This window comes from Spinacia oleracea, chromosome 6 (assembly GCF_020520425.1).
Source record: "Spinacia oleracea cultivar Varoflay chromosome 6, BTI_SOV_V1, whole genome shotgun sequence".
NCBI lineage: Eukaryota > Viridiplantae > Streptophyta > Magnoliopsida > Caryophyllales > Amaranthaceae > Spinacia > Spinacia oleracea.
Window position 1 is genome coordinate 36,948,090 of NC_079492.1, and position 19,398 is coordinate 36,967,487.

Below are 19,398 nucleotides of genomic sequence, written 5' to 3' on the forward strand. Positions count from 1 at the left end.
TTCCTTAGCCATATAGCTTCCTTTGCTGCTTCATGTGCAGCAATGTACTCCGCTTCAGTTGTAGAATCCGCAATGGTGCTTTGTTTAGCACTTTTCCAGCTTACTGCTCCTCCGTTGAGGCAGAAGACAAACCCAGACTATGATCTGAAATCATCTTTGTCGGTTTGGAAACTTGCGTCCGTATAGCCTTTAACAATTAATTCATCATCTCCACCATAGACCAGGAAGTCATCTTTGTGCCTTTTCAGGTACTTCAGAATGTTCTTGGCAGCAGTCCAATGCGCCTCTCCTGGGTCTAACTGGTATCTGCTCGTAGCACTGAGCGCGTACGCAACATCCGGGCGTGTACATATCATAGCATACATTATTGAACCAATCAATGATGCATATGGAATCCCATTCATTCGTCTACGCTCATCAAGTGTTTTTGGGCACTGAGTCTTGCTTAGAGTTATTCCATGAGACATGGGTAGGTAGCCTCGCTTGGAGTCTGCCATCTTGAACCTATCAAGCACCTTATTGATATAAGTGCTTTGACTAAGTCCAATCATCCTTTTAGATCTATCTCTGTAAATCTTGATGCCCAATATGTACTATGATTCTCCCAGATCTTTCATCGAAAAACATTTCCCAAGCCAAATCTTGACAGAGTTCAACATAGGAATGTCATTTTCGATAAGTAATATGTCGTCGACATATAATACTAGGAAAGCAATTTTGCTCCCACTGACTTTCTTGTATACACAAGATTCGTCTGCGTTCTTGATGAAACCAAAGTCACTGACTGCTTCATCAAAACGTATATTCCAGCTCCTGGATGCCTGCTTCAATCCGTAGATTGACTTCTTTAGCTTGCATACCTTTTTAGCATTCTTTGGATCCTCAAAACCTTCAGGCTGTGTCATAAACACAGTTTCTGTTAAAACGCCGTTTAAGAAAGCAGTTTTGACATCCATCTGCCATATTTCGTAATCGTAATATGCAGCGATTGCTAACATTATCCGAATAGACTTTAGCATTGCAACTGGTGAAAAGGTTTCATCGTAATCCACACCGTGGACTTGCCTGTAACCTTTTGCAACCAATCTAGCTTTGAAAACTTCAAGTTTCCCATCCTTGTCCTTTTTCAGTTTGAAAACCCATTTGCTTCCAATGGCTTGGTAGCCATCTGGCAAATCGACCAAATCCCATACTTGGTTTTCAGACATGGAGTCTAATTCAGATTGCATGGCTTCTTGCCATTGCTTGGAGCTAGGGCTCGTCATAGCTTGTTTGTAAGTCGCAGGTTCATCACTTTCAAGTAATAGAACGTCATAGCTCTCGTTCGTCAAAATACCTAAGTACCTTTCCGGTTGAGATCTATATCTTTGCGATCTACACGGGGTAACATTTCTAGTTTGACCATGATTCTCACCAGATTCTTCTAAAGATCTCTGAGTTTCATCCTGAATGTCATCTTGAGCATTCTCTAGAGTTTGTTGTTCGACTCGAATTTCTTCGAGGTCTACTTTTCTCCCACTTGTCATTTTGGAAATGTGATCTTTCTCCAAAAAGACACCATCTCGAGCAACAAACACTTTGTTCTCAGATGTATTGTAGAAGTAATACCCCTTTGTTTCCTTTGGATAGCCCACAAGGATACATTTGTCAGATTTTGGATGAAGTTTGTCTGAAATTAATCGTTTGACGTATACTTCACATCCCCAAATCTTAAGAAAAGACACATTTGGAGGCTTTCCAAACCATAATTCGTATGGAGTCTTTTCGACAGCTTTAGACGGAGCTCTATTTATAGTGAGTGCAGCTGTATTTAGTGCATGTCCCCAAAATTCTAATGGAAGTTTGGCCTTACCCATCATTGACCTGACTATGTCTAGCAAGGTTCTGTTCCTCCGTTCCGACACACCGTTCCATTGTGGTGTTCCAGGAGGAGTCAATTCTGATAGAATTCCACATTCTTTCAGATGGTCATCAAATTCATAGCTCAGATATTCACCGCCTCTATCAGACCGCAGCGCCTTAATCTTCTTGCCTAATTGATTCTCTACTTCACTCTGAAATTCCTTGAATTTGTCAAAGGATTCAGACTTATGCTTCATTAGGTAGACATAACCATATCTACTAAAGTCATCAGTGAAAGTGATAAAGTAGCTGAAACCACCTCTAGCATTTGAACTCATTGGTCCACATACATCTGTATGGATTAAACCCAATAGTTCATTTGCTCTTTCTCCAACTTTAGAGAAAGGTTGCTTTGTCATTTTGCCAAGTAAACATGATTCGCATTTACCATAATCCTCTAAGTCAAATGGTTCTAGAATTCCTTCCTTTTGAAGTCTTTCTAAGCGTTTCAAGTTTATATGGCCTAATCGACAATGCCACAGATAGGTGAGATCTGAATCATACTTTTTGGCCCTTTTGGTATTTATGTTATATACTTGTTTGTCGTGATCTAATAAATAAAGTCCACTGACTAATCTAGCAGATCCATAAAACATCTCTTTAAAATAAAACGAACAACTATTGTCTTTTATTAAAAAGGAAAATCCCTTAGCATCTAAGCAAGAAACTGAAATGATGTTTTTAGTAAGACTTGGAACATGGAAACATTCTTCCAGTTCCAAAACTAGCCCGGAAGGCAACGACAAATAGTAAGTTCCTACAGCTAATGCAGCAATCCGTGCTCTATTTCCCACTCGTAGGTCGACTTCACCCTTGCTTAACTTTCTACTTCTTCTTAGTCCCTGTGGATTGGAACATAAGTGTGAGCCACAACCTGTATCTAATACCCAAGAAGTTGAATTAGCAAGTATACAGTCTATAACGAAAATACCTGAAGATGGAACGACTGTTCCGTTCTTCTGATCTTCCTTTAGCTTCAAGCAATCTCTCTTCCAATGCCCCTTCTTCTTGCAGTAGAAGCATTCGGATTCAGAAGTGGGTTGACTGACCTTCCTCTTTACAGATTTGGCGCCAGTTTGCTTAGTTGGGCTGGCCTTGCTGCCACCTTTCTTAGCATTCCTCTTCTTTCCAGATTTCTTGAACTTGCCCCCACGCACCATAAGCACATCCTGCTTATCACTTTTGAGCGTCTTTTCAGCGGTCTTCAGCATATCGTGAAGCTCAGTGAGCGTTTTGTCCAGACTATTCATACTGTAGTTCAGTTTGAACTGATCATACCCGTTATGAAGAGAATGGAGGATGGTGTCTATAGCCATTTCCTGAGAAAATTGCTGATCCAGCCGACTCATATTCTCAATGAGTCCAATCATTTTGAGAACATGTGGACTTACGGGCTCGCCTTTCTTAAGCTTGGTCTCAAGAATTTCCCTATGAGTCTCGAATCTTTCGACTCGAGCCAGATCTTGGAACATGTTCTTCAACTCACTGATGATTGTGAAAGCATCTGAGTTGATGAACGTTTTCTGCAGATCCGCACTCATGGTGGCGAGCATTAGACATTTCACATCCTTGTTGGCATCAATCCAACGATTGAGGGCTGCCTGAGTGACCCCGTCGCCTGCGGCTTCGGGCATCGCCTCTTCTAGGACATACTCCCTTTCTTCCTGCATAAGAACTATTTGCAAGTTCCTTTGCCAGTCAAGGAAGTTTTTCCCGTTCAACTTCTCCTTTTCGAGAATTGATCGAATGTTGAATGAATTGTTGTTTGCCATATTAAAAACTACAATTGAAAAGAATAAACAAATAAATAACCATTCACAGTTTCTCTTAATAAACTCAAATTCTAGCATACATGCATAATTCAATGTTTATTAAGCATTTTATTCAAGTTATGTGTTCCGGCAGGTGTGAATAAAATGATTCCAAGATCCTAAAATCATTGAAGAACTAAGCACAGTTTGTCGACTTCATCCTAAAACATCTTAGGTAAGCAAAAGCCTTTTGCTAATAGTCTAGAAACTATTCTTGGTTGATAGGTACATCTAAGAACTTATTAGGTAAACCTATCGATTTTGCCACGACATAAAAGGACTCCTTACTTATATCGTTGAGTTTCACCAAAACTAACATGTACTCACAATTATTTGTGTACCTTGCCCCTTTAGGACCAATAAGTAACACCTCGCTGAGCGAAAACTATTACTAGATTGATGTAAAGGATATCCAAGCAAGTGTATATTTTGGCATGGCACCTTTTAACTCAATTTTTAAGTTTGGAACTTAAGGCTCTTACTATGTTGGTTAGATTTTAAGTGAACTAAAATCCTTAATCATGCAACATAATCAAGCCACAATCTCATGCATAATTAAGACATATTTAAAGCAATAAATAACTTAAAGCATGCATAAGATAAATGTGATCTAGTATGGCCCGACTTCATCTTGAAGCTTTAACTTCAAAGTCCGTTTTGAAAATCTCCGTGGGAGGCACCATTTTCTTCAAATAGGATAAGCTATAATTAAAACTAATTACAACTATTTGATGGTACGCAGACCATATTTGAATTGAAAAACAACTTTGGTACTTTAGACCAATTACATTCAAATTAATGGTACGCATACCATATTTTCTATCCTATTTGCACTACGACAGAAAATGCTTTTAATAGCGCTTAATAATGCTTTTAACAACGCTTCTTGAAGCGCTGTTGTTGGCTCCGCTATTAAAAGTAAAAGGTACCTTTAATAGCGCTTTTCAAAAGCGCTGTCATATGTAATATTAGGATAATTCAAATGTTTCTTTCATAGCACTTTATAAGCGCTATTAAAGAAACGCTATTAAAGGTTTACCGCCAACTTTTAAATTATTTTCTAATAGCAGATGTATATAGAGCGCTATCAAAGTTATTATTATTATTTTTTTATATTTATTATATACCTGAAAAGTATCTCATTTTTTGCCACAAAATAACACCATATATTGAAGAATAGTAAATAGTTGAAAATTAATTTCCAAACCTGAATTAAAAGAATTTTTGCAATTGTAACCCTAATAAAACCGATTACATAGATCTAAAATAAAATTCTAAACATTAAACTACGTAAAATACATTAATTAATAGAGTCTTATTTTTTTTGTTCCTTCAACATAACCTAGCTATTATACAATTGTTGAACAACATGGCGCACCCATTCGGTTCTTACTTAGTCAATCTGCTCCTTGTCATAACTTGGAAACTGACAATCTGAAAAGTACTGCGAAACAATGGGGTATAAGAATTCATACATATATAGAAAGGAAAAACCCGAAAGAATTAGTATTACCATAAACAATAAGTGCCATACATGAAAAAAAATTGAACTTCACATTATAGTAATAGATTATGATGTTTTTGGAAAAGAATTACAGATAATTCCTTGCTGATATATTATCAATTGAAGCTACGGAGATGGATCCGAGATGGATGCCATGAAAAATCTGACTCAAAAACCAAGAGGTTCATCTGGGATGTCAGATGTAGGACAAAGTAAACAGTTACACAAGACAGTAGTAGTCTAAGCAAAGGAATCTAGTCTACCAATAAGTGAAGGCAAAAGAAGTCTTGTTCATCAAATCAGACTCGTAGCCCTTCCATTTTGTTTACTCAGACAAAAGTGACAAAGATGAAGATGGTCCGAGTACCATTACAGAATAAGATTGTTCCTTTGACATCAGAAGCCATAAGTGAAAAGTATAGTACATAGCCGGTTCTTAAGTTGTTGAGATATTTACAGGGAATGCGTACTATTAATGAATCTCTAAAGTGTTGCATGTCCAAGGAAGCCACTAATCACTAGCTACCACACTAAGTATTTTGCAAGTGTTAATCCAACTCTTAGGCGTTATGGATCTTGACAATAAAACAGAATAAAACAATAAAATCTTGATAAATATAGCATACCTTTATCACTTCATGTGACGCAATCCCGCCTATGAAGGAAGAGACCGCATGTAGCTCTGCAGCCCCAAACTGGGAGATTTAATTTATGAGATCCTCGAACAAGATTGATCAATTGCAGCCAAGATCAGCTAGTAAGCTGACAACTAGTCTTTAGTCGAGATATATCTTCATCTATCTCTCTGCCAAGATGAAGTTTACACATTTAGATTCAGTCCCACAACAACCACATCGCAATATATTCCAAAGAGAATGAGGAGCTACCACTGGCCGGCCAGCAAAACTGTTATAGTTAGCACCAAATTGGTCTACATCTCGCAACAAGATATAAAACCCAAGAGCCATATTGTAGCAGGGACAAAAAGCATATTTCCCAGAAGAAAACCTGAGCAAATTTTCTTCACATAAAGCATATTTCCCAGAAGAAAACCTGAGCAAAACTGACGGGGAGAGAGACTATCTATTTCCATATTAATATAAGTGTAGACTTCAACCAAAGATAAGTAAAACAATACTGACATATGACAATAAAAATGTCACCTACCTGTATTCCTCATCTGTCAAATACTTCTGCAACTTAGAAAGGCTTAGAGAATTGAACTCCTCCTGAATTATACGATCTCTGCATACCTAGAAAAACATAGTTACATTAAGAAACAAAACCATTAGGAATATAAAAAAGAATATTATTGGATCTTCTCAATCCTCTATTGGCTAGCATGTCTTCAATCATGAAAAATCTCAAACTTATGGAAAAAACATAATAACTTATGACAAAACAAAAACGAAGTATACATACTTCTTAATTGAAGCTATGTATTAACCTCCAACTTTAGAATGCAAAATCTCCCATCTTCCTAAATTTTTAGTTCCAATTCTGACGTCCTACTTCCAAAATATCATTAAAATTCAAACAACAATTCAGCATGTCCAATTCTGATGTCTTAGTTCCAATTTTTAGTTCCAATCATTATATAAGGTAACTAAGTTCACATTGAACCACAAACATATTTTGCTGCTCCTCCTACCCCAAGTGTAGAAACGCTTTTTTTATAGTGCTGACACTGAAATATAATGTGTCCGAACACTGGCAAGCTCCCACCAAATCGTGGGTTCTAATTGATTGGTATCACTATCTAAGCATGCGATATGGCATAGCGAAAGTACCATAAAACGTATTCAGCAAGTGAAGGGTAAAAGATTACTCAAAGTATGATTTCCACCTATCACACAGGCAAACTCCCAGTTGGTATAGAATCAACAGCAACTTATAATAACATAAGATGATTCAGCTTTTGGTGCAACAAATGCCAGAAATTTAAAGTAGAGAGAATCCCATACAACTATTTAACTATTTTGCATCAAATTTTATTCAACAAACCGTGAAGAAGAAAGTATTGAGCAACTGACCCAAATAACAGTCCCAGAATTTGGCAATTCTGAATCATTCCTATTAATGGCAGATGGCAGCGTCTGAGGAAGAGGAGCAACTGCCCCAAGTCCTGCAGTTTCAAGAACATTGCAGCTCCCTAAAGCCAGCCCTTTTGGTAAACCCTTCTTCTCCATGTATTCTTTCAGATTACGCACAATTGTCTCTGTCGGATTTTCAGCAACTCCATGAAACTTCTTAACATGAACTGTTAGTCTGTTACTGCTGACGGTGCAGGACCTTCTGAACCCATTTTTCCAACAATCCAGATACTACTTTAACAAATATTATACCACCAATATGAGCTACAATAGTCAATAACCTGCATCAGAACACATTGTTAGATCAATCTGATAAAGTAAGAACATTTTTTCAGAACAAAATCAACACCAATAAAGTCTATAAGCAATTAAAAACTTTTTGCATAATAGTATGCCTGAAAATTTCCACCCCCTCCCATTTTCATTATGGAAAATTTCCTAAATTTGTAGTTCCAATTCTGATGTCCTACTTCCAAAATATCATTAAAATTCAAACAACAATTCAGCACTCATTGTAACAATCCTATAGGTTTTGTACTTTGTCAAACCCCTAGCTCTTGAGAGTCTCTTTAACTTATTAGCAACCGCAGAAGCACAATATTATAATTAAAAAAACTCTTATTAGTTGACAACAAAAAAAGAATCTTACTTTCAAAATTTCAGCCTTTTAAAATAAGAAATTGTAGACAACGGTTAAAAAGCTCCTAGTTTTACAACCTGGTGAGCTTCCAGGCGATGCGAGATACCTAAGCATAATAGTATGTAACATCCACAATCTCTGCCTCCTCAAGCAACCCAACACAAGAACACCTAAAATTCAAAACCCTCAAATTTAGACAATTCCGACCTACTGATGCTTCAGGCAATAAACTGCATAAATTATAACAAACAAGCACTAAAAATCTTACATAGGAGTAGACAGCACTGCAGGAACTAATGCTTCAGTATATTTAAATGTGAGCTTGGACCATACTCAATCACTTTATCAGTCCATTCTTTCTCTCCTACAATCTCAATAATACAATTTTGTCGTCCCACCAAGACCTCAAGAAGCTTGAGTTTTTTTACAATTAAACACCTCAAATCTAAGCAAAGACGGGCAACTCAGTACTTGCCAATCATAGATGCTCTCTAAATTTGGCAAGTCAAAAAGCATAAATTTTGTTAACTTTGTAATAGTTATACAAGTTGGGTTAACTTTGTAATAGTTATTACAGATTTCATCTTCTTACAGTGTTTAATTTACATGGAATGACATGAGTGAATTGGTTAATGGATTATGGTAGCCATAAGTTTTGCTCCAATGCAATCATGAAATCAAATAATTCGACAACCTATTATCAAAATTAAGAATCAAAACCCAATTACAATCTAAATGCTCACTACCTAGGTATACCAATTCAGAGGAACAAAAACCCATAGCCCATAATTAACCCAATCAAAATTAAACCAAACATAATCAACAAATTCCGCAAAGTTTGTGGATGAATTACCTTAAAATTCAATTTCGTAGTGAGAAGAAGCATCGTAGGGCGCAGGGCGAGAGAAAACGCCGCCATCTGAAATAAATCGTCGCCGCCTGAAGGAACTCGTCGCCGTGTGAAGGACTTTGGTAGGAGGGTTTCGGCGTCCATTGAGACTTTTGGGGTTTTGAGGTTTTGCAGATTGACTGAAGAGAATCCGAGGAGAGAAAGAGTTAGGCGGTTAACTTTTTACTCGTTTTAACATTTTGTTCCCTATAATAAACGGGAAGTCTTTTTTACTATAATAAACGGGTAATATGATAGCGCAGAAGATCTAAACGCTATAATATGTGAACATATCACAGCGCTTTTAGATAAGCGCTATAATATGTTGTTTTTTAAATTTTTGATAGCTGAAGAGGTAAAAGCGCTGTTAAATAAACGCTATTAAATGACATTTCTGTAGTAGTGTTGGGCCATACTAGTCACTTCATAACCTGCAAAACAGTACATATACAATATATACCATTCACCCATTCATTATCATGAATGGCCCACATAGCTGGTTAGTAAAACACATTATGCATCACGTAAACATTTGCAGCAATTAATCAAGGGCACCAATAATCTACCAATTATTCAGTCCTTATTAATTCTAATCAAGTTGTTTTAACCTTAAGGATTTGAAGACCTAATCAAGAGTTTATGACTAAAAAGGGCTCCCACTCAAACCAATAAATTCATATGCTTTACTAATTTTAAACATAAAAATGTATTTCTAGTCTAACCGGAAACATACAAATTTAATTAAAATTTAAAGCTCATATAAATTTATAATTGAATCCAAAAGTTTAATTTAATTTCAATCGTATTTAAATTAATTCATGATTTTAATTTTAGTAAAATAATTAGAATAAATAAAATTTATTATAATTACAATATTCAAAATTAAAATCCAAGAAAATAATTTAAATTATTAATTTTAAAATTAATTAAAATTACGTTAACTGAAAATTTCAAATTAAACATTCAAAACGATCTAATCGCAACGCAAACACCCTACGCATCGCACGCCCATGGGCCACACGCACACAGCCATCGCTGGCCATGTGCGTGCAGCCCATGCGCTCGTCGCATAGCTGCTGCTTCTACCCTTCGCAAGCCATCGCACGAGTTGGTACTCGCTGGGCGCGCGCGCCAGCGCTCGATGCACGCGAGCCATCGCTCGCTGTGCGCGCTCGCCAGCGCTCGTTGTGCGCGAGCCATCGCTCGCTGTGCGCGAGCCATCGCTCGCTGTGCGTGAGCCATCGCTCGCTGTGCGCGTTCGCCAGCGCTCGATGTGCGCGCTCGCCAGCGCTCGCTGTGCGCGAGGCATCGACGCTGGGCGCAGCACTCGTGGCACGCGAGCTTGCGCTCGCTGCGCGTGAGGCTGCGCGCGCTTGCGCGAGGCAGTGCGCGTTGTGGCGCAGCTCGCTTGCTGCCCACACGCGACTGCCGTGCCTTGCCTTCGCCCATGCCCATTCGTCCATTGCTCGTAGCCCACGACACAAGGCAGGGCTGCTGCCTTGTGCTCGTGCACTATGCCCTTGCTCATTGCATACGTGCCGCATGGGCGACGAGCTCCCTTGCTCGTCGTCGCATGCCCGCACTATACAACACCCCTTAAGGGTAACACGTAGCGTCCATTGCTTTGTGCGTGCAAGTTATATGAACGAATCGCATAAAATTTAAAAAAATTATATTTAAAATTAATGACAAATTAATAAATTAATATTAATTTCATAATTTTAGGGCGAAAAATCGAAAATTTATTATTCAATTGATTTCCGATTATCATGGATTCAAGCCTAGGACATAAAAAATTTAAAATTTATCATAAATTTACAATTTTTATGGTGGTCTTTAATCATAGGTATCTAATTAAATTATAATTAATTATGAAAATCAAATTAATTCTAAATTATTCTAATTTTCAACAAATTAATCATAATTACAAATTAGATTGCATAATTAACAAGGCTAGGCATTCAAACTTGTTAAACATATACAGTAGGTCAATCAAAAATTCAAGATTTATCAACAAGAATCGCAAATATTTAATTTAACATCTTAAATTTACGAAATTTTGCATTCGAAAAACTAAAACCTTCGAAAAGTCATAGTTAGGCTTCGAATTTGAGAATTCTGGGTTCGGCAGAAAAATATTAATTTTGTCAAAATTTTAGAATGCCTTTTACATGCGGAATTGACACAAAAATCACTCGATTTGGATGAGTAACGAAGAAACTGCCGAAAAACTGCGTACGTATAATTAAATAAACGCAATTTGCAATTAATTAACAATTACGAAAATTAATCACCCCTTTTAATTCTTGCAAATTTGTAATATTTAACCATGTTCATGCAATTTAGATTATGAAAATAATAAGAGGCTCGTGATACCACTGTTAGGTTATGATACATATGACAATTCATAAATCATGCGGAAAAACCATTTAGCCAGGAATACATATTATTTACACATAATCATATAGCATAGTTTAGATGCATACTCTTTGTTGCGTGCCTTCCCTAGCTGCGCCCGAACCGAACAAGAACAAGTCTTTAGGACTCCAAGTGTCGTCCCTCCGTAGATAGTCCACAGCACGTCCGGATCCGCCTTAAGATTGACCAACTAGAATCGCCCTTAAGGTACTAAAAATTTCGGCACTTTTGAGCAAGGAATGTGTCTGAATTTTTCTCTCAAAAACTCACTTTGAATACTTGAAAACTCGTTATAAATTGTGAACCCAGGCCACATATTTATAGGGGTATGGAAAGAGAATTGGAATCCTATTAGGATACGAATTAATTAAATTAGAATCATAATAAAACTCTTATTTAATTAATTTATCAAATAGAATTAGGAATTTAATCATTAAACGAATCCTGTACGTTTTAGGTTTCGTATGTGAACACAAACACCCACGCACGCACAGCAGCCCACGAGGGGCGCCATGCGCGCGCGTGCACAGCCCGAGCATCGCAGCCCACGACTGCCGCAGCCTTGGGCGCGCGCTGGGCCTGCCTTGCGGTGGGCTTGGCGCAGCCTTGGGCTGGCGTGTTGTGGCGCGCGTTTCCCTTGCTGGACGTGGGCCTGGCTTCGTGCTGGGCCTTCGTCTAGCAAGCTCGTCCGATGCTAATTCGTACGACGCGCTTCCGATTAATTTTCCGATTCCGGAATTCATTTCCGATACGAACAATATTTAACATTTCCGATTCCGGAATCAATTTCCGTTTCGAACAAATATTTAATATTTCCATTTCCGGAATTATTTTCCGATTCCGATAATATTTCCGATTCAGACAATATTTCCGTTTCCGGCAATATTTCCGATTCCGGCTATATTTCTATTTCCGATAATATTTCCCGATACGTACCATGTTTCCGTTTCCGGCAACATCTACGACTTGGATAATATTTATATTTCCGATACGATCCATATTTCCGTTTCCGACAATATCATCGTTTCCGGAGTATTCATTTCTTGCCTGTGACGATCTCAGCTCCCACTGAAACCAAGATCCGTCGATTCCGAATATCCATAGATGGAGTATTTAATGCCACTAAATACTTGATCCGTTTACGTACTATTTGTGTGACCCTACGGGTTCAGTCAAGAGTAAGCTGTGGATTAATATCATTAATTCCACTTGAACTGAAGCAGCCTCTAGCTAGGCATTCAGCTCACTTGATCTCACTGAATTATTAACTTGTTAATTAATACTGAACCGCATTTATTAGACTTAACATTGAATGCATACTTGGACCAAGGGCATTATTTCCTTCAGAAGAAAGGATAGGTTCTCTTGTTAGACACACTGAAATTGTTGACATGTGTGAGTGTATGCAGCACTGTGAAATGGAAGATATTAAAAGTGTAGGCAACTTTTACACTTGGAATAATAAACAGCAGGGTGCATCCAGAGTGTTTTCTAAGCTAGAGAGGGTGATGGAAAATCCTAAATGGCAAAGTATCTATGTTTCTGCTAAGGTGTGTTTTATGACTGAGGGATGCTTTGATCACTCCCCTGATTTGTTGACAGTCTATCCCAGGAAAACAGGAGGGAAAAAGCCCTTCAAATACTTTACTATGTGGAAAACTGCTTCTCAATTTAGGAATATTATACAAGATCAATGGGCTTGTCAAGTGCAGGGTAGTGAGATGTATTGTGTGGTTCACAAGCTGAAAAGGGTGAAAATTGCTCTTAAGGAATTGAACAAGATTGGTTTCAACGACATTCAAGCTGCCGATCTTCAGGCATACAATGCCATGCTAGAAGCACAGAATGCTATGCATCAACATCCAGATGATCTTTCTTTGGCTGATGCAGAATTACAAGCTGTTCAGGATTACAAGATCAAACATCAAGCTTATGTAGATTTTTTGAGACAAAAGTCTAAAGCTGCTTGGATTAAAGATGGTGATGAAAACACCTCTCTTTTTCACCAAAGCATCAAGGCTAGGAACAGTCAGAATCAAGTTTACAGTATTTTTGATATGAATGGAGATTGGAAGGATAACCCTGCTGATGTGTCACAAGCTTTCTTGAATTATTACACTGCATTATTGGGTGCCACTCATTCTAATAGGAAGTCTGTGTTGAGTCATGTGGTTCAAACAGGCCCATGGTTACTGAAGCTCACAAAGCTATTCTCAATGCCCTTTATACTGCTGATGAAGTGAAAGAAGCTCTTTTTTTAATTCCTGGCAGAAAGGCACCAGGTCCAGATGAGTTTGGAGCTTATTTTTATAAGGATACTTGGAGCATAGTAGGAGATGAAGTTACAGCTGATGTCCTTGATGTTCTGCAACATGGCAAGCTACTGAAAGAGCTCAATCACACAGTCATAACTCTCATTCCCAAGACCAAGTGTCCCAAGAATGTGAGTGAGTTCAGACCTATCTCTTGTTGTAACACCTTGTATAAATGTGTTACCAAGGTTTTGTGTGGTAGACTTAGACAAGTCTTACCAGAACTCATTCTGGAAAATCAAGGGGGCTTTGTCCATGGCAGATATATTGTCCATAATATCATGGTGGTTCAGGATTTAGTAAAGAAATATGGGAGAAAGGGTGCTAAGCCAGGTTGCATGATGAAAATTGATTTGCAAAAGGCTTATGATACTGTAGACTGGGAGTTTTTACAAGAAATGATGTACCAGTTGGGCTTCCCAGGTGATTTTGTGGATCTTGTCATGGAATGTGTGACCACTCCAAAATTTTCCTTAATGTTAAATGGCACAATACATGGATTCTTCAAGTCTAAAAGAGGCTTAAGATAGGGAGATCCTATCTCTCCTCTCATGTTTGTTCTATGTATGGAATATCTTTCCAGAATCCTTCACAAAATGAGTGAGCATCATTTATTCCAGTTCCATGCTAGATGTCAAGGTATTAAACTCACCCATTTGTGCTTTGCTGATGATCTCATCATGTGTAGCAAAGGTGAATTTCCTTCTGTTTATCTTATGTTGCAAGCTTTTAAGCTCTTTTCTGATTCTACTGGCCTTCTTGCAAACAAGCACAAATCTGCTATCTACTATTGTGGTATGCGTGAGAGTGATTGTGCTAGAATTGTGAGTGTTTCTGGTTTGACCAGGAGCAATCTGCCTTTTAAATATCTAGGAGTGTCTATCTGTGCTAAGAGAATCTCTGCAGCTCAGTGTGATGTTTTAGTTGATAGGATGATCTCTAGAATTAAAATATGGAGTTCTAGGAATTTGTCTTACACAGCTAGAGTGCAGCTCATAAATTCAGTCTTGCTTAGTGTTCACGTGTATTGGGCACAAATCTTTATTCTTCCCAAGCAGGTGTTGCAGAATGTTACCAAAGTGTGTAGAGCATTCCTATGGAGTGGACAAGCTTACAGCAATAAGCCAAGCAACATTTCTTGGGATAGATCTTGTTGTGACAAGAAATATGGTGGTCTAGGTTTCAGCATTCCTATGGAGTGGACAGGCTTACAGCAATAAGCCAAGCAACATTTCTTGGGATAGATCTTGTTGTGACAAGAAATATGGTGGTCTGGGTTTCAGAGATGTATTCAAATGGAACATAGCCAGTATGGGGAAGTATGTCTGGCCTATTGCTTCTAAACAAGATAATGTGTGGATTAAGTGGATCAATGCAGTGTATGTAAAGGATGGGGATTGGTGGACTTATCAGCCTAAAGCTGCTGCTAGCTGGTATTGGAAAAGAATCTATGCTACAAAAGAGATGCTCAAATTGGTGTATACTCAGGCAGAGTTTGCTGCCATCACTCAATATTTTGTGAAGGGTGTTTATGAGAAGATCATTGGTGTAAAACCTCTGATTCATTGGGACAGTATGGTGTGGAATAGGTTAAACACCCCCAAGCATAGATTTATATCCTGGCTGGTTGTGCAGGAACGGCTCCAACCACTGCAAAATTGGCAAGAATTGGAATTTCTACCTCTGCAACCTGTCTTCTGTGTGATCTGTATGATGAGGAGCATGCTCATCTGTTCTTTAACTGTCCTTACAGTAGCAGATGTATTATGGCACTTAAAGTTTGGTTGAAGTTATCTGCTCTATCCTGTAATCTACTCCAGCTTTGGAGAGTGACAAGTCATAGTAGATTGACAAAATTCAAGAAGCAAGTTGTCTATGCCGCCTTAGCAGCAGTAGTGTACTTCATTTGGCAAAGTAGAAATAGCAGTTTCTGGAATGCTTCTATCCCAACTGTGCAACATGTGGTGAGTAAGATCAAGCAATCTGTTAAGGAGAGAATCTTGTATGTAATGCCTAAGAAAGTAAGTAGAAGAGATAGCTTATGGTTTATGAGCTTGTAATGTCTTAGTCTGTTCCTAGCTCTTTGATGAAGGAGTCCAACCTAGTTGGTTTGCTTCCCTTTGAGCTAGTGTAGGTTGTATTTTGGTTGAGCATTAATATATTTCCTTACTTGCCTAGCAAAAAAAAAAAATAACTGCAATTGTTCCGGTGTTGTAAAGGTGGAAACAATGGGCTTCGAGTGAAGGCCCTTTCGTGTGTGTTGAAGATCTTTCTTGCTTGAATGAGTCGAGTCCGAATTCACCTGCACAAGAGTAAAATCACTAGCCTCGGGGGTGTTTCCGAGGAAAGCCCCTCCGATGCCTAAGTAAGAACGATGCTCGGATTCTAGAGAGAAGTTCTCTAGAAGAGTAGTCTTAAGGCGATAAATTGGACATACCATGAGGTGTGAGCCTTGGTGGCCTATTTATAGTGTTTGCATAATAAATTCCTATAGGTCATTTATTGCTATTGGGCCTTGGGCCTTGGTTGATGGCTGAATAGCCATGTTGGTTTGTGGCAGGTTTGATGTTGCTGTTTTGAGCCATTGGGCTTTGGACTTGGTGGCCCAATTGATATTCAATTGGGAGCCCAAACAACATGCCCCAAAGACCGCGTCCATTTAGAATAAAATGGATGGGTTTTCAGTTGTGAGAAGTCCAAAGGTTCCCTCTCTTTTTTTTGAAAAGGGGTGACTTGCATTAATGACAAGTGTTGGGACTTGTTTTGCATCGTGGAGGTCGTGGGTTTGAAGGAAGTTGGTGCGCCTTTTTCCTCTATAAATACTGGACGCAGGCTTCCTTTCAAACCTTTACTTTCTCTCTCTTTCATACAAATTTCCCTTCTTTTTCCGGTGATCGCAGCCTTCGAGTTTCTTCAGATCTACGGATTTCAGTTAGCTTTTGTCTTCGGGAACTTGTCTCATTCACATTGTCGGCGAATTCCGCTTCGGAAGAAGGTAACTTGTTTGTGAATTTCCCTTATTTTTTCTCGCTCTTTCTTCTACTCCTCCATCTGAACCCTAGACCTAGAATTCGCAACCATGGCGAAGAACAAGGGCAAGAGTAAGTTCGTCGTTGGCTCTTCCAGTGAGAGAGAAGAGGTGCCTTCGGAAAGGGTACAGAAAACTTCGAAGGGCTGGCCTTCGGATAAGGTGGTGGAGAAACGTTCGACTAGTTGGGATGCCACCAAAGATGGTGCTGCGCTGCTTCTGGTAAGAAGGCTGGTTCTTCGGGTCATCGTCGGCCTTACCCTGAGTTTCCAGTTCATTGATCCGAAGGGTAAGCTTGCTCCGATTTTGCATGAGACCACCAAGATTGATGGTCCGCTGGAGAAATCAGTCAGTGGTGACTGGTTGGTGGAGGTGAAGCTGGGGGCCTACCATCGGAAGGCCGAAGAGTTATATGGAATCCAGCACGCTTTGGGGTACTGGTGTGAACTTCCCGAACAGGAGCGTCCTCGGGTGACTCATCCGCCGAAGGGATTCATCTCTGTGTACACTCATCACTTGGAGAATGGTCTCTGTTTTCCCTTGGATCCGTTCATTTCCGAGCTCCTGGTGTCGTACAACATCAGTTTGGCCCAACTTACTCCCAAGTCCATGAGGCATATCATCGGATTTCGATGGGTATGCGATTTTGTTAATTTTCCCTGCTCCGTCTCCGTTTTTAAAGATCTTCACAATCTGTCCTTCAACCATGCTTCCAAGGGTGATGGGTATGGTTGGTGGACCATCATCAACAAGAAATCTCGAAAAAGGGGCGAGCCAAACTATATTACGGCTTACCCTTACCTCAGCTCCGACCATAATTGGAAGACGGAGTGGTTGCTCGTTCGCGTGCCGACGGATCCGAAGCATCCCAACTTCTATCGTCCTCCTAAGTGGTTCGTGAGGCCTGATCCTGATATGGTGGGGGTGGCTGCTCCGGATCGGAGTCATCAGCACTACGTGGATCTCCTCCAGTGGTTTCTGGCTCGGGAGGATAATTACAGACTGCAGTCTAGCTGGCTCCCGAACCTTAACTACATTTTGCGGGAGGACATTCTTGCTGCCGCCGGTCTCAGCAGGATTTTTGACAGGGGTAGGTGTCCTTCAGCTGGGACCGTGTTTCAGTGAGTTTGGCCTCCTCTCTTTTTTTCGATTTATTGACTTGTTTCGTAATTTTGTTTTGCAGAATACGGTTTTAGTCGTATCGATCCTGAGATTCTGGGCATTTCCTTGGATCTGCGAACTATTCACGACTCGACTCCTGAGTACAAGTTCGGGAAAGAGAATCCTCGCAATCCTCGTCTGAAGGATTACGTGTTGTCTCCTTCGGGTGTTGCTCGGATTTCTGAAGTTCGAGCCGATCCGTTTGATTCTGCTTCTTCTCCCGAAGCTATTCCAGTGAAGGTCGTGCTTCCTCCCCTTCGGACAACTTCGGATCCAGTGAGTGTTTCTATCTCCTCGATTTTACTCGACTTTTACTCCTTTTTGGTTGGCCGTCGGCTAAGGTCTTGGTCCTGGACCATCTTTTTAGGGTCCTGGGACTGACGTTGCGCCGCGTGCTGTTCCTTCGGTTTCATCCCCGGCTCGGATAGATATCTCTTTATCTAGGAACCGGGTACTTCACCTTTTGACTTTATTCCTTCTTTTGGTTTCTTCTGGTTTATTTACCCTCGATCTCCTTTCTTAGGATCAGAGGAAGAGGAAGGGTAGCACTCTTCTAAGGTCTTCTGCGCATCCGAAGAAGGCGAAGGTTTCTCAGACTTCGGAGAAGGTATGGCTTTGATCCAGTAACTTTCTTGGGTTATGCTTTTTCTTTTCCGAAGTTGACCTTTGAATGGTTGCTTTTGTAGGAAACGACTTTGGAAGATATGCCTCCTCCCAAGAACCTTCTTCACTTCATGCCCTTGCCAGGGAAGAAGTTAAAGAGTGTGGTGGTTTCGGAGCTGCCGCCCGTTGATCAGCCGTTGGCTGAGGAGACTGCTATCCCTTCTCCGTTGAAGCCGTCTAATCCTTCGGGGATCGTGATCCAAGATATCACCAAGGCGGTGGAGGCGCTCGAGACCGACTCTGCTCTTGGTTCGGATGTTCCCATCGTGGCCGAGGAAAAAGAGAAATCTGCTGACGCCCCTCTCGAAAGGGAGAGAAGTCCAGATAAGGTGATGGTGGATCTTACGGGTCCTGACGTTGAGATTCCCGTGGCATCGGTGACCGAGAAGACTGTCCCTTCTGCTGAATTCGCGGAGGAGCAGCCTGAACAGGGCTAGGGGAAGAAGAGGCGCCATGAATCTTTGGGCTCTACCTCTACTTCGGCTCTGGATAGGCTGATCCATGCCGATTCTTGCTCGGATGTTCCGCTGAAGAGAATTCCCGAGGAAGTGAGGGAAGCGATGGCTCAGTATGCTAGGCCTTCGGTCCTGAGGGAGGATCCTTTAGCTCATGTGGGCTCGTTGGTGGGTCCCGAAGCTGCTAGGGAGAACCTGCTTCGGGCCAATCCGCAGTGGAGGGTTCCTGGGGTCGAAGAGAGGAATCCAGCTATGATGGCCCAGTATTACTTGAATGAGGTAAGTGTTGGGATTCTTTTCGTGTTGTCTCCTTGTTTATGCTTCTTCTCCGTTTTTTGCTTATCTTTTCTTCTTTCCAGGCTGTTTTCTGGTCCTCGTTCGCTTCTGAGTGCAGCTCGGTTGAGGAGAGGAAACTGAAGAAATATCAGGAGGCTTATGCTCGTGATATTCCTATTTTGGACCAGAAGGCTGGGCAGCTACTCTCCGAGCTTGTGGAAGTTAAGCAACTGTATCTCAAGTACA

The 19,398-nt window shown here is 40.2% G+C and overlaps 1 protein-coding gene across 1 annotated transcript; it reads left to right on the plus strand.

Annotated features, from left to right (window-relative positions):
- The first annotated feature begins 14,165 nt into the window (after positions 1-14,165).
- On the plus strand, positions 14,166-14,789 carry LOC130463072 (uncharacterized). The gene has a single exon (XM_056832100.1). It carries the CDS (start codon positions 14,166-14,168, stop codon positions 14,787-14,789), a length of 624 nt encoding a protein of 207 aa, XP_056688078.1.
- The last annotated feature ends 4,609 nt before the right edge of the window (positions 14,790-19,398 follow it).

Bases quoted from the DNA above. Each gene is read 5' to 3' on its own strand.
- LOC130463072 (XM_056832100.1), top strand. From the start codon at position 14,166: ATGAGTGAGCATCATTTATTCCAGTTCCATGCTAGATGTCAAGGTATT.